We start from the raw sequence: 16,610 nt of genomic DNA, 5'->3' as shown, positions 1-16,610 counted from the left end.
AAAAAAGCTTACAGCACCTTTAAATTACAAATAAATTAAATGTCTCTTAATTCTTAAATTTACAAACTTACAGTTGTATTTAAATTAAATAAATAGTTTTACTAAAATTTGTGAAAAGTCAGATTTTTTTGTATTGCTGGTCAGAATAACCAATTAGTCATAAAACATTTTTAAATTCAAAATGTTGTATTTAAAGTTTTAGTTCACCACTATAAATCTCCACTTTCATTTGCAGAATGTGAAAATATCTGAATCCAGAAGTCTGTAGAATATATAATGGTACAAAATCAACGTGCAATTCCAAATTTAAGCCTCCTTTGTTTTTTAGGAAATGCATGACAGACATAGAATAAATGAAACACGTTAAAACCAATGACGTAAACGTAGGACCTTTATTTTGATAGACTTTTCTAGTTCCGTGTTGTGCCACATCTGATCACCCATTGGTCAATTCGCGCAGTTACGTCGATCGCGTCGTTACTAGTTCAAACGGGCGGATTTTTTCAAAATGGAGGAAAGTCAAACATTTTGCAGGGGGAAACTATTACGCCGTTTAAATGTATTTTCATACGTCACACTCAAGTCAAAACATCCCGCATCCACTGAAAAATAAGGATATTCTTTCATTCAAAAATCATCGGACTGAGGAGATTATGAAGTGAAAATGAGTGTCTCAATCGGTGATAAAATCGAGGTAAGTTGCGGCCGCGAGCCAAGCAGCCAGTGAAATGTTTCTGTTCGGTTGTGTGTTTTAAGTTTCGAAAAGCAGCATTCGAAAAAGAAGAAGTATTCCCTTCATAAAAACCTAGGTTTCTACCTGTTTATTCTAAACACATTTGTTAGAACGTTTAAATCCAACCGTTATGTTATACAGGGACCAAATCTTTCATCAAATAAATTATATATAATTCAGTACAATATTCTAACTGCATCAGACACGTTTTTGCAACCGCCTGGATCTCTCGCCGTCTGTTCATCCTTAGTGTGATAAAGGTGTTTTGGGAATTGCCAGCATGGAGACTGTTGCTAGGATACAGGTGGTAGCGTCAGTGTCAGGTAGAGTCGCGGGAGGAGAGCGGGAGAGTGATGAACAGATGTCACTGTCAGATGCAGGTAACTACTGACTCGTCAACAAAGAGTGCACACTGTGCGCAACGGGCTACTTTTGTGTTGTCGGGTTGAGACGTGATCGCAACAGCTTATGGAAGATGTTGGATGTAATCCATTCATTCCTGAAAAATCTGACTACTGTAGAAAAATGTACAGACAAGGTCGAGGACAGAATTTTAGCCTCATCTGTGGATCTTAGAATCGAGGTAGGAGTATTTCATCCTGTGGTTTAGGTCCAATGAAACCCTCAAGGGATGAGGTCAATCTCTGGGGACTGGAGGGACCTCTTCAACTGATTTTACTTCATTTGTGTGCTATTCTGCTATTTAATTCAAACTCAATTATTTTTAAACTTTAGGACTTCAAAGTTCTCACCTTGCTGGGCAAGGGCTCTTTTGCATGTGTTTACAGAGCAAAATCTGTAAATACAGGCTTGGAAGTGGCCATCAAAATGGTAAGAACATACTTTCTGCTGTATTTCAATCTTTTGTATAAAAAGCTGACCATAGTGCAAGACTTGTGGTTGTGCAGCATCAATTTAAATCTGTTCATTGTGCTCTATGTGAACTTGCAGATTGACAAGAAGGCCATGCACAAAGCGGGCATGGTGCAGAGAGTCATTAATGAGGTGGAGATTCAGTGTCGGTTGAAGCACCCATCAGTTCTTGAGGTGAGCCCTAAAACCTCATCACAGAACTTGCATTACTGTTGCAGATAAACTGATGTACTGTAGCTTAGAATGAAATCTGAATCCATTTTATACCTGTCCTGTTTATTTGACTTGGATTGTTAAACAGACTTGCATAATATTTTTAAGTAATGCACAGGTTCCCTTCTGTTCTCATTGAAAAATGTGAAAATAATGAAGAGTTAGAACATTGTGATTTATGGGCTTGGAAAAGTAGTCATGGGAATGAGTAAAACCTTACAAATCTCTGGCTAGAGTTGAGAAATTGCTCTTCATGCGTGATAAAGGGCTGTGTTGATACAATGAAATATTTGTATATATCATGATATTTTTCTTACAATATGGTATCGATACATTAGATCCATTTATCGTGATATTTATATTAAACTATCTGTGTATTCTTATCATGGCCAGCATTTCAATAAACAGGAAGTTCAGTTCAGAGATTTTTTTTCACTGCGTGTTGAGAGTAAAAGTTTGTTTTTTCTCTTTCTGTGTAATTTGAGTCCAAAGACGAGATCCACATAATCCTTTGGTCATTAAATAATGTCTCTTTATTAAATCCTTTCTGTACTTTACTGTAAGTTATTGATCAAAAACAACAAAAGAAACATTTCATTCTAATCACAAAAAGCACTGATTCTGTCAAGAAGCAATTTTACTTTACAATTTTATCTCCACCTTGCAAGTCCTGTAACTTGCAAGGTGGAGATACCGTGGTTCAGACGTGTTGGTCCAGCACATCCCACAGATGCTCAATCGGATTGAGATCTGAGGAATTGGAGGCCAGGGCAACACCTTGAACTCTTCATCATGTTCCTCAAACCATTCCCAAACAATGTGTGCAGTGTGGCAGGGCGCATTATCCTTCCTACTAAATGAGGCCTCTGACATCAGGGATTTCCCAGCAGAACATTGTCCAGAGCATCACACTCCCTCCATCGGCTTGTCATAGTGCATCCTGGTACCATCACTTTCCCAGGAAAATGCCACACATGTACACAGCAGTCCACGTTATGTAAAAGAAAACGAGACTCATTGGACCATTTCTCCTGCATTCACCACATTGACTATGAGAACTGATTGTTCGTTTACCATCTAATCTACTCAGACCTTGACATGTGGCCTTGATAGGAGATGATCAACATTATTTGCTTCACCTGTGAGTGGTCATAATGTTTTGGCTCATCAGTATATATACACTATAATATATGAAATTTCAAAAGATCATATTTTATGATGGAATACATGGACTTTGTATATTTTTCTAAAGCTATATTGTGACCAAAAGGATGAAAAACGAATAAGAATAAAGTATTTTTTTACTATAATTTACCTAGTTAAATGGTCCCCTGGATTAATAAAAGCATTATCTGAAAGATGATTTATTTAATACTGTATGTAAGCAAAATAAACATTATAGCTGAATTAAGCCCAAATGAATTGGAATAGAAGCTTTATCGTGATATATCGAATCGTGAAATATGTATCGTGTTGTATCGTGGCATATCCAGTCGTGACATACAGTACTTTGAAAAACTTTCAAAGTGAGGATTTCTTAAAAACAATTATGACATAGTTTTCATTTATCAATTAATGTCATACAAAGTCCAGTAAACAGAAAAATCAATCAATATTTGGTGTGAACACTTTTGCCTTCAAAACAGCTCAAATTGTCCTACTTACACCTTGATAGAGTTTTTCTTGGTTGTTGGCAAATGGGATGTTCCAAGCTTTTTGGAGAATTTGCCACAGTTCTCTATCTATTTAGGCTGTCTCAATTGCTTCTGTGTAATCCTAGACTGACACAATGTTCAGTGGGGGCCATGCTATCTGTTGCAGGGCTCCCTGTTCTTCTATTCTACTCTATTTGCAAAAGGAATGTTTGGGAGTATAAAATGTATATTTCCTATTGACACACTAATGTAGCAGATATAAATAACCATATTAAGACTAATGTTTTTGTGAAACATCTTATGTTCCTGAGACTTTTGCACAGTAATGTGTGTGTATATATATATAATGTAATATTTATCGTATCGAGAGGTGAATGCTGATACCCAGTCCTAGTGTGATAACACAAGTCTGTCAACTGAGGACATTAGAGACATTTGTACACTATCAATTATAAGTTTAGGCTGCATCTGTTAATTCCAAAGATAATTACTTGACATACGAATGGAAATCTGCAACAGCAGTCTCTATGATTTTGACTAAAATATAAATATTAATAACAAATATTAAACAAGTTCTTGTTCAGTAATCATGGTATTTCTTTGGTCATATAGTGTGGTACATTTTCACTAGTTAATATGCTAATTCTTTCCAATCAGGAATGGAATTACTACTAGTGAACACTCATTTTTGATATCAGAAATTATATTTGCACTAGTAAAAATGCTAATTCTTGACATAAAATTGATGCCATCATTCGAAGGAATACACATTCTTGATATAACATTTTTAATTTCAACTAGTAAAAAGTATGTAGTTCTTAATATCTGTAACTGCATTTTCATTAGTAGAATTTCACAATGATCTGTCATTCACTCTTATTCAAAACGCTATTACAGATATCTAAAATGTATTTCTTCCAATTTCACATGTCAGCGATGCACTTTTTGCTAGTAAAACTGACCATTTTCTGAAATCCATCTCCAGATATCTGAAATACCAAACATAACATGTTGAAATACAGATTTACAGATATTAATAATTAGCATTTTTACCAGTTGTAATTCCATTTTTGATATCAAGAATGGACATTTGACTAGTAACCATTCAATAATTGATATAAAAAATGGTCAGTTTTACTAGTGAGAAGTGCACTGATGATGGGGTGGGTAAAAATTTCGACTTTCATTCTTACACTATTCACAACCCTCTACTACAATGAGAGGAAATCACTTACGTGTGCAAACAAATTTCACGCTATGCGACTAAAATGTAAATACTGTATTTGGCAACTGGCTGGTAATTGTGTATTTTAGGGGTGGGGTATTCGGCAGCTTGATCCTTTTACTGTGTGTTAAGAGTAAATGTTGTGCTGTGTAATGGGTGTCCAAAGAAGAGATCCAGGTGATCCATTTTTCATTGAATAATGTCTCTTTTAATAGAGCTGTTCAGGTGTGACATCAATTTGTAGGCAAACCTGGAAGTCTAATTCACCATTGGTTCCCTCAGGATTTTCCTATGGGTTTTTTTAAAGGTATTTTTCAACTTATGTGTAAAATAAGGCTTCAATATTCACGTTTGAGGTATGACTGTGTGGACTTTATTTTGTAGAATACATTTATGTATCGTCAAGTAATGTTTACCACAGACCTTATTTTTCTCATAGGTTCAAAACCCCCATTATTAAAACCCATAGGAAAGTCCTGAGGGAACCCACAGTGAATTATTTTTCTATATACCCTTTCTGTTCTTTACAGTCAGGCCCACGGTCACATTTTTGTTTGCTGTTTACAGAGTCTAGTGCTGTCACAGAGACCGCTGAGATACCTCAGGACACTTATTTCAATGATATCTTTCAGGGAGAAGGAACATTCGGCATACCATTCCATAAAAAAACTATTAAAGCACCTGTAATGTATATGATGTACAAACAGATTTGTATCTTTCTATTAGATTATGGAAAACATTAGAGCAGAATAGAAAACTTATTTTGCAACTGCTGGGCCAGTAGTTCAGTTTTTTACTTGCCCTGGCAACATTTTCACCGGCACAACAAATTTCAAAAAGTGCTACTATTTAACAAATGTTTTTTTCTAGTGCATAATTATTGTTATATTTTGCATTAAACTTATTTTTCTTTACAACACAATTTTGTTGTACAACTAAAAACTTGTTTTTCTTTAAAACGTTGCAATAAATAATGCATTATGTTATTAATTAGCAATAATAGCTAGAAATTATAAAGCTGTAATGTAGCCCTTTGAAAGCTATAAATTCATAAACGATTGCTGAAATGCTCCCATGACTATCACAAGCCAAACTCACTATTGTGACCAAACCACACCTCATGTTTTCCAGCAAGATTATGTTACCTTGGTGACATATTTAACATAAAACCAAACATAAATCAAATGTACGCATAAAAACATGCCCATAATGTACATACTGTAAGATGTAGTGACAATGCAGCACTGGCCCAATAGGGCAAGTCAGAGTTCCTTCAACTGGCCCCAAAACTCTTACATACAGGCCTAGTCAATCGGGCCATCTTTTTGTTGAAAGGAAAAGAGAGAGACTGGAAAATTAATTGGAAATTCATTGGTCAAAATGTGTGGGTAGCCCTAAATGACTCTGATTTAAAACTGAATGCTGACTAATCCCCTTTCTTTTGTTTTCCGACTCAAGCTGTACAATTACTTTGAGGACAGTAATTATGTGTACTTGGTTCTGGAGATGTGTCACAATGGAGAAATGAGCCGCTACCTGAAAGAAAGGAAAACATCATTTACAGAGGAAGAGGGTGAGTGTCATTGTTTTAAGTTTTATTTAGAGTGAAATTAAATAGAGTTATTCTGCTTAAGTCTATATGTTGACTTTTGTCTATTTTAACCACAGCAAGGCACTTCATGCATCAGATTGTTAAGGGCATGCTGTACCTCCACACTCATGGAATCATGCATAGAGATCTGACCCTTTCCAACCTCCTGCTCACCAGCAGCATGAACATAAAAATTGGAGACTTCGGCCTGGCAACACAGCTCAAGCTGCCCAGTGAGAAGCACTTCACAATGTGCGGCACACCCAACTACATCTCCCTGAGGTGGCCACGCGCAGCGCTCACGGCCTGGAGTCAGACGTTTGGTCGCTTGGCTGCATGTTCTATGCCTTCCTCACGGGCAGACCTCCCTTTGACACGGACACGGTGAAACGCACCCTCAACAAGGTGGTGCTGGGAGAGTATAAGATGCCCACGCACATATCAGCTGAGGCTCAGGATCTAATTCAGCAACTGTTGCAGAAGAACCCTGACTTCAGGCCTAGCCTCTCAGCTGTGCTGGACCACCCCTTTATGACTCAGATTGAGCCCACTGCAAGCAAAGACTCAGGGTGCAGTGAAGGAGGGTCAATGGACAGCGGCATAGCCACCATATCCACTACATCCAACACCACCAGCAACAGCAGTGGCAGTCGGCTACAGAGGAAAACAAGGCAGGTAATTGGACAGCCCTTACCCAATCGCATGGCGCCCATCCCCAGCCACACCCCACATCATTCCACCAGTTCCAGTTTTAAGAGTGGACAGGATTGGCAGCTGAATTCACGAGATGATTTATCCAGAATGGATGGTGGGCAAGTTCCCCTGGGTGCTGACACTGGATGGCCTCATTCTCACTACCTGAGAAGAGCTCATTCGTCAGATCGATCAGGCACTGGGTTTAGCCACACTAGACAGGAGGCGGCGCTAGAGAGATGCCACTCAGAAGAGATGCTTCCAGAGTCTGGCCGGTTGTTCCCACCCACTTCCAGTTATAGAGATATGCCCCATAGCTACTCTGAGCATGGGCGTCTCCCCTCTCCACCTGTCAAACAGCCTGCAAAGTAAGAAGCAGTGGGATTCTATCAGAAATATCTGGAGAATTTATGAATTCATCAAATGCTTGTGCCACGTTTGCACAATTTAGCATCATTAAAATGTCTTTTGTAATCAGTATTTTATGTTTTCTCTTTCTCAGTGCGGGATCCTGTTTCTCTACATCAAAGCTTCCTATGAGACCACAAATATCTGACTCTCAAACACAGCCTTGGTTCAGTAACGATGGTATAATTCCTTCTTGTTTAATAGATCGTCTTACAGTTTATGAAATTGATAGTTCACCCAAAAATTCATATGAGTTTTTTTACCTTCTTGTTGTTCCGAACTTTGTTCTGTGATACAAGAGAAGTTACGCGTAATGTCCGAGCTACTCTTTTCCATACAATGGGAGCAGATGTGATTCATACTGCTATGCACAGAAAAAGATGCAGCACCTTAAAACAACCTGTGTGCTATATTCCAAGTCTTCTAAAGTCATATGATAACTTTGTGTGTGGAGCAGACTGAAATGTAAGTTGATATTCACTGAAAACCTTCCCATCTGCCTTAGCTCTCAAATCAAATTTTTGCCCGTTTTTGGTTCAAAACGTTGAAACGTTCTTTTGTGTCTCATGACCAGTGACATTAAGGACCCTATGATTTTCACGTTGTGGACAACACAGACGGAATCGCAGAATCCAGTTATAACAACAGAATTAATTTTTAAATGTGGAATGTCACAGAATGTATGTGTAATTAATGTATAAATGCACAATTCATCAAATCAAAATCGTGATTTGTCCTAGTGTGATGATTAAACCACAAAAGGCTGAGATTTAATTTAATAAATAGCCTATACGGTCTGCATGAGCTACGTGCTTCAACAGTAAGTTAATGTGAGAAGCTACTGTTTATACACTGGCATCATTAACATCACATGTGTGTATTAATCACAAAGAGCAGATCACTTTATTCACTGTGAAGGGTGTTGCACATGCAGACTATATATTTATGTAATTAAATCATAGCCTTTTGCAGTTTAATAAGCACATTAGCCCATATAGCGATCTGCTTTTCCAGAGGTGAGAAATTAAGTCATCAAAAACATCTGGTTTCCCGCAAATGCCAAAATAAAAGCTCAATTTAACTACATATGTGACATTTAAAAAATTGCAACAAATATATTACTTTTGTATAGTAAAATGTAAGATTCAATGTCGTAGTAGAGGGAATAATAGTAATAATATATGAAAAATAATGACATTATATTAAAGCAATTTCTTAAGCAAGAGTTTCGTCACTGCTTTCATTAATACTGTGATGCTCTACTGTGCAGCACTGTATTTGTATAAAAAAAAAAAATTTGGTTTTGGATTGTGCTATGAGGACCTTATTCATAGCAGCTCCATCCTCCATAAAAATACAGTCTCTTCAATGGGTTGACAGTGTTTTTGGATCATTCCGCTGATGAAACATTGAAAAATATCTTTATCTTTCTAGACAAAAAACTCCAGACAACATGAGTTGTGGAAAATAAGATGTTTTTATATAGTTCAAGACATTGAAGAGACGGTAAGTCTATCCTTCACAGCCTCGTTTTCATTCCCGTCAAAAATCAAAGATGTGTGAATCACTGTGAATAAGGTCTATAATTACTTAATTTTTGTTTTGTTTCTAATGCAAAGCTATCATAAGGCTTCTGAAGATTTTGAGTATATCACACAAGTCATTTGTACAATATAAATAATCAGCAGCATAAACATTCTGTAAAGCGTCACCTTTTGTGTTTTATGAAAGACAGAATATCAAACGGTTTTGATTGACTTGAGGGTGAGTAAATGATGATGGTATTTTCATTTTTGGGTGACCTTTTCTTAAAATATAACCTAAACGCATTATATAATGAGACATTTTAAAGCATTTAACCCCTTTAAAAACCTTTTACTTTCAGAAACTTTCAAGAGGCCAGCAGACCTGAGCAGTCACAGCAGCAGTGGGAGCTTTCACTCTGGACGGGGACCTGTTGGAACTCAAACCTCCTGCAGTGACATACCCAGCAGCCGTTACTCTCAGCAGCCAAACCTGTTCCCTCACACAAACCAAGAACCTCAGTTTCTAGGTCCACCCCTCTCCAAAAGCAAATCAAACATAGATAAGAAGGAAAATGCGTGCTCTAAGAAGAGCTTTCCGCCGCTCTGTGCTGCCAGACTCAAGCCAATTAGACAGAAGACCAAAAACGCTGTAGTAAGTGATGCCACATTTCCTCTTTATCCCAGCTCTGCCTCATACAGCAAACAGAATGTAGTCTAGCTGAACCATATGTTGCAATTTCACTTTAATGATTATCATAATAACTATCCAAAATCAGTTTATTGTAAAATCCTGACATAAGATTTCAACTTATCGTATTTTTGGTAGTCAAAATGTAAACAAATATGCATAAATGTGTGCCAGTTGTTGACAGTTTATGATCTTTCCTCAATAAAATAGAACTATTTTAGACATTTAGATGGCCTTACATGGCATTATTAAGCATAATCTGTGTAAGACTGCATATAAACATATTAGTGATGCAAGATATATACCTTTCCTCCTCAGGTGAGCATCCTGGACACTGGAGAGGTGTGTATGGAGCTTCTGAAAGGACATGGAGCTCAGGAGAGAGTCAAAGAGGTGCTGAGGATCTCCTGTGATGGATCCATGGTGAGGAACTAATCCTTAAAGGGATAATTCACCCCAAAATGAAAATTCTCTTATCATTTACTCACCCTCATGCTATCCCAGATGTGAATGACTTTCTTTCTTCTGCTGAACACAAACTAAGATGTTAAGAAACATTTTTCAGCTCTGTAGGTCACAATGCAAGTGAATGGTGACCAAAAGTTTGAAGTTCGAAAATACATATAAAGGACACATAAATGTAATCCATACTACTCCGGTGGTTAAATCCATGTCTTCAGAATCGATATGATAAATGTAGGTGAGAAACAGATCAATATTTATGTCCTTTTTTTTTTTTTAACTATAAATCTCCTTTTTCACATTCTTCTTTTGTTTTTGGAGATTTGCATTGTTCGTTCATACAGCCACCTACTGGGCAGGGAGGATAATTGATATTAAAATTGGACTTAAATATTGTTTCTCACCCATAGCTATAATCTCACTTCTGAATATATGAATTTAATCACTGGAGTCACATGGATTACTTTTATGTTACCTTTATGTGATTTTTGGAGCTTCAAAGTTCTGGCCACCATTCACTTGCATTGTATGGACCTACAGAGTTGAAATATTCTTCTAAAATTCTTTGTGTTCAACAGAATAAAGAAAGTCTCACATCTGGGATGGCACGGGGGCGAGAAAATTATAATAAAATATTCATTTTTGGGTGAACTATCCATTTAATTGATGTCATATAGAGTAAATAATGTAATACAGATGCTAGATTATGAAAGTTAACATGCTTTGTTGTTAGGTTACTGTGTACCAGCCCAATGAAGGTAAAGGCTTCCCTGTGCTAGACCATCCACCCTCCCCACCTGAAGATATTCTCATCTGCAGTTATGAGGATTTACCAGGTACAGTGGCTTGATAGATGTTGAGCTATGGATATATCAGTTGAATGCATTTATTTGTATATAATTATATAACTGTGTATTTTAAAGATCATTAAATAAATACAATATCTTTTTTAATTTGTTACTCGCAGAAAAATACTGGAAAAAGTATCAGTATGCCACCAAGTTTGTCCTTTTGGTGAAATCAAAGACCCCCAAAGTCACCTTGTTCACAAAGTTTGCCAAATGCATGTTGATGGAGAACTCTCCTAACGCAGACCTGGAGGTGTGCTTTTATGATGGTGAGCAGCACAAATTCAGAAGTAACATTTCAAGCAAAAGAATCGATGTGGTGCAGAGTGTTTGTTTTGGTTTAAAAAAAATATTTGAGCCAAAAATTAAAATGTTATTAAGAAGAGTCTATAAAATTCATGCTGTGTATATATAGGTCTTCTGCAGCCATACGATAACTTTGTGTGAGGAACAGACTGAAATGTAAAGGATTATTCAGTGTTCAATACAAGTTAAGCTCAATCGACAGCATTTGTTGCATAATGTTGATTCCAACATTGACTGGGTTCCAGTGATACACTTACAATGGAAGTGAATGGGGGCCAATTGGTAAATGTTAAAATACTCACGGTTTCAAAAGTATAGCAACAAGATGTAAACAATATAGATTTTAACTTGATGTTAGTGAGATAAAATCACGTACCAACCTTTTCTGTGTAAAGTTATAGCCAATTTTAAAACTTTTAACCATGTCAACAAATCCTAAAACAATAAAATTACTGTAAAAATAATAATTTATACAACTTTGCAGCTCAAATAGTACATGAGTTTTAAAAAAATAATTAATGTAAGTGCTTTTACAAAATTATAAACATCATATTCTTGCCTTTTGAAACCCTCCAAACATTGGCCCCATTCACTTCCATTGTAAATACCTCACTGTAATTTCAATTTTTGCTTCTTTTGTTTTTTTTTTTTTTGTTTTTTTTAAAGATAAGGATGAACGAGTCAAAATAAGTTTTTGCGGTAATCAACATTATGCCACCATTGCTCTCGATTGATCTTATCTTGTATTGATCCTGGAACATTCCTTTAAGTCGACGCTGCTTGATGTTCATGAGAGAAGTAACTATGTCTGATTCATGAATGAATCATTCTTTTGTGTCGAATCTGACTAAAAGGTCCATTCACAGTGGTTAACAAATCTGGAGGGAAAGATTATCAGATGCTTGATTGGTAAAACAAATTGTCCCGGCCCAAACTCACACCATTGGTTTAGCCAGAACAAAAAGTGCCACAGTATTTAAAATGTTCAATGTCATCCTTCAAATGGTCACTTAAAGTTGTCTCTATGCATTAAACTGGGATAAATAATGTTTAACATAACCTTTTTTACCTAATGTGTTTTGAGATGTGTTAGGTTAGTAGTTAATCGATCAAGTAAATAATTTTCATGAATGCCACAGTATATCCATTGGTGTGTAAAAACGAGTTTTTGTCATATCTTTGGTTTAGGTGCAAAAACCCATAAGACGAGTGAACAGGTGCGTGTGGTGGAGAAGAGTGGGAAGTCATACACGATGAAGGGTGATGTTGGGCTGAGCGGACTGAGCCCTGACTGCAGACTCTACATGGAGCTCTCTGAGGAGGTACTGTATTACTGCATCCGTTTTAGTGCCAATAAAGCTGATATCTGCCTTTTTTAAAGGAGGATATTATATAAAAATAAAAAAATGAGTCAAATTGATGTTTTCTGCATTTTGATAGGTTCACATTTAAAGCTTGCATGTTAATATTAGGACTCTCAGATATCAGGTGGTTGATTGCTGCATTGTTCTTATACTTGGACCAACAATCAAGGCTTGATATGTTTGTGTTTCTATCAGGGTCACCGGATGTGTCTATCTTTGGAAGCAGCTATCACTGCTGAGGAGATGCGTAGTGCTAAAAACACACCATTCTTTCCCATCACAATCGGCAGGTGAGGCTTGGGTTTAGAAAATCCAAAATGTCATTCACTTACATAAGTAGATAATGTTCTACAGAGCACAAGAGTTCACATTGTCACTTTTCAGGAAGTACATCCATGTTAAAGATGACACTTGTTCTCATTCTGCTGTCTTCTGCTCTTTTCTAATTGTCTATCAGAAGACCCACCAATCCAACTGTTCCAGCCCCTCAACCTCAGTGTTGCTCTGATACAGCTCCACCTTCTGAGGTCGCTCAGGTGTGCCTGAGTCCTCCACAGCCACCCCACATTACACCATCAGTATGTCATGCATGCATATTAATTTAAACACATCCACAATTTACACATAATTTCTGTTATTAGCTCAAAAATGAAAATTCTCTTTATCATTTACTCACCCCCATGCCATCTCAGATGTGTATGACTTTCTTTCTTCAACTGAACAAAACAAAGAATTTTAGAAAATGCACATAAAGGTAGCATAAAAGTACGGATGCACCGATACCACTTTTTCTCTTCCAATTCCGATATCAGAAATCTCAGTATCGGCCGATACCGATCCTGATTCCGATACCAGTGTTATTTTTTTGCATAATTAGTTTAAAATATCTTTACATTATTGTGAGGAACTTATTGGGTGTGCTCTTTAATATGTAAAAACTACTCATTATTTCAATATAAATTTATAACTTATTAAGAAACACGTTATTATTACTAGTATACTGGATACTAGTATACTGTAGCAGCAAAATTAACAGTAATTCCAGTATATGTCATCAGTAGAAAAGAAGCAGTTTTTATTTTATGTGTGTGCAAATTTCTTTCAACTTGGATCTGGACTTTAAATGATCGGGATCGCTTTTTTTGTTTAATTTAGTTGTAAGATATCAATTTACTTTTCACTCAATCAGTTATTTTTTGGAACCCATTCAACTTAAATGTTATTATCATTTGTATACAAATAATAATATATTATAATAGTAATATATATATATCAATCGTGCACCTTTAACTTTTAAACCCTCACGCTTTTATTTTGACATTCTGAACTCTCCAGGACGTCCTGTATGTGTGTGTTTGTATGCAAGTTCACAGTAGTTTAATTTGCTTCTTATTCAAATTCTGGTAAAATACACCTCCAGTGCCATTCTAAATACATATTATAAGTGAACCAAACTATTAAGCATCTACATCTGAGATGTTGTTCGTGAGTAGCGCTCAAATATTACACACCGCGTGAAGGATAAAAACAGCCGCGAGTGTGTAAACAGAGCAGCGCCATTCACTGACGCTCTAGAGCTGTGCTCGCATTTGATATATTTACTTATTAAACACAGCCTTTTGTGATTCACAGAGCTATTGCATGTCTTCATGTGGCTTTGAATAAAATGTATGAGTCATATGAACTGCTTTAATTGTGTTTTAATTGTTCTTTTATGTAATTTTATGAATTTGACAGTAACGAACATGACTAACACACAGTATCGGATTTGGATCGGCTAGTTGGCCCGATACCCGATCCGTCTAAAAGCTTCAGTATCGGAGCCGATACCGATCCAGATGTGCTCTAAGATTGCAAATCGCCAAAAACAAAAGAAGAATGTGAATGTGAAAGTGAAGATTTATAGTTACAACTGACTTGAAATATTGTTTCTCACCCACATCATAACGTCTTTATAGACACTGGAGTTTTTTGGATGTATGGATTAATTTTATGCTACCTTTATTTGCATTTTGGAGCTTCAAAGTTCTGGCCACCATTCACTTGAATTGTGTGGACCTACAGAGCTGACATATTCTTATAAAAAGAAGAAAATTATGAACATTTTAATTTTTGGGTGAACTATTCCTTTAACAGTGCCTTATTTGACATTACCTCTAGATGATTTCCAACACTGGATCTGACTTTACGACAGCTAGCATGGCAAAAGGCAGCTCACCCCAGTCAGTCAAAGATGAACGCACCATTAACCCAGGAAAGGTGCTCAAGTCCATCTTTGTGCCGAACATTGGCTGGGCCTCTCAGGTAAATAGTTTGACTTGCAGTTTAGGATATGAAATAGGATGTAATGACTTCTGTTAGAATGATTTCTTTACCCCTTTTATTTCTTGTCAGATATTACAGGTTAAATACAAGTTAAGCCCTACTGACAGCATCTGTGGCATACTGTTGATTACCATAAAATGATGTTTTCTTGTTCCTCAGCTTGTAGAAACAAGCCAAAGAATGTGTACAGAATTGCACTGATATTGTACTCTTGCCCTATAGACTTCCATTGTAAATGCATACCTGTCAGCAAATTTTTTGTTTGTTTTTACAAACTATTGTTTACATTTTGAGGTAGGAGTATCAATGGTGTTGACGTATTTAACTGGGAAAATTCCTTTGACTATACAGTATTACGCGTGTGTACCAATAAGTCAAAGCTTTTCATGATTATTTGTGGCATACTAGAGTATTAGCAATTAATCATGTTTTATTATATGTGTTGTAGTTAACAAATGGTGAGGTTTGGGTTCAGTTTAATGATGGATCCCAGCTGATGGTTCAAGTTGGTGTCTCTTGCATCATTTTTACTTCCTCCGATGGACACATCACCAGGTTAAAACCTCATAAATTATTATAATTTTATTCAATATAGCATGAAATGGCATTCACTTCATCATAAGATTATGAAAACAAACATTTGGAAAGACACAATAAGACCAAGCATATTTATTCAGATAAAATTCAGTAAACTGGGTCAAGTTTAATTTATTTTTGTCCTCACAGGTATAAAGAGAATGAGAAGTTACCAGAGATGGTTAAAGAGAAGTTGCATTGCCTCTCCACCATACTTGGGCTTCTGGCCAGCCCTTCCGCCAGACACTGAGGATCACGCCAAACAGTGTTCATGTGACCTGTGACCTCTCTGAAGCACTTCTGATTTTTACGCCATATTATCGTCATGAAAATGCTTTGAGTGTTTGTAAATACATTTTTAAACCTTTGTACATATAGTCCCAAAGATTATGAAAATTATATATTTTTATGTTGTACATAATGGGTTTAATGTCTTTGTCTTGTGTATTTAGATATGGTGTCTGTATTTTTTTTTCTACCAGTTGAGTTGAATCCTCAGCACTTCAATGAAATGTCAGATGTAGAAACATATAAGCATTAAACATCTGCTGCTTGGTGTATTATTGCTATTTTTGTTGTTGTTGTTTTTTTTGTCTATTTGCACTTTATTTAGCACATGTGGGTGGGCTTTACCAAATAATCCAACTGGTAATGTTATTGATACTGACAATGACTGAATCTCACAAAAAATATCAAGAAATTGCCCATTCATATTTTACCCCAAAATATTTAACAATAAATTAATTTTAGCTTAAAGAAAATGAAGCCTATTTATATAACCATTTGATTTATCTTTTAAATGTGACATTATAAATGTTTATTTTTTTTTTAAATAGTAATTTTTGTACATATGCAGGCAGGGGCCATCGCAAGAAACTAAAAGGATCTGGATCTATGTTAGTGTGTGATCAAATATTACCATGTTATTACAACATTTTGCAAACAATAATACTACTTTACTACTAATTATAACAATTAATTTCTTTAAAAGACTAATTTACTATAATTTAGTAATATTTTTTCTTTCACATTCCCATAAATAAAACAGCATAAATATAGCTAAAAAAAAAATCTATCATTACAGAATAAATGCCTTTTTTTCCTTTTTTCAACAAAATCCAAAC

The 16,610-nt window shown here is 36.0% G+C and overlaps 1 protein-coding gene across 1 annotated transcript; it reads left to right on the top strand.

Moving 5' to 3' along the window:
- Positions 1 to 526: 526 nt before the first annotated feature.
- LOC127656813 (serine/threonine-protein kinase PLK4-like) lies at positions 527 to 16,004 on the top strand. Its single transcript, XM_052145290.1, is given in 17 exon segments — positions 527 to 694; positions 1,469 to 1,564; positions 1,685 to 1,780; positions 6,158 to 6,272; positions 6,368 to 6,562; positions 6,565 to 7,351; positions 7,486 to 7,571; positions 9,277 to 9,569; positions 9,924 to 10,028; positions 10,801 to 10,903; positions 11,035 to 11,184; positions 12,410 to 12,543; positions 12,781 to 12,875; positions 13,043 to 13,121; positions 14,746 to 14,889; positions 15,359 to 15,465; positions 15,637 to 16,004. Coding segments are annotated over 17 exon segments (2,715 nt in total). The 5' UTR covers positions 527 to 664; the 3' UTR covers positions 15,737 to 16,004.
- The last annotated feature ends 606 nt before the right edge of the window (positions 16,005 to 16,610 follow it).

This window comes from Xyrauchen texanus, chromosome 16, assembly GCF_025860055.1.
Source record: "Xyrauchen texanus isolate HMW12.3.18 chromosome 16, RBS_HiC_50CHRs, whole genome shotgun sequence".
Taxonomy (NCBI): Eukaryota; Metazoa; Chordata; class Actinopteri; order Cypriniformes; family Catostomidae; genus Xyrauchen; species Xyrauchen texanus.
Note: the sequence above shows the minus strand (reverse complement) of the source record. Positions and strands in the feature narration are given on the sequence as shown.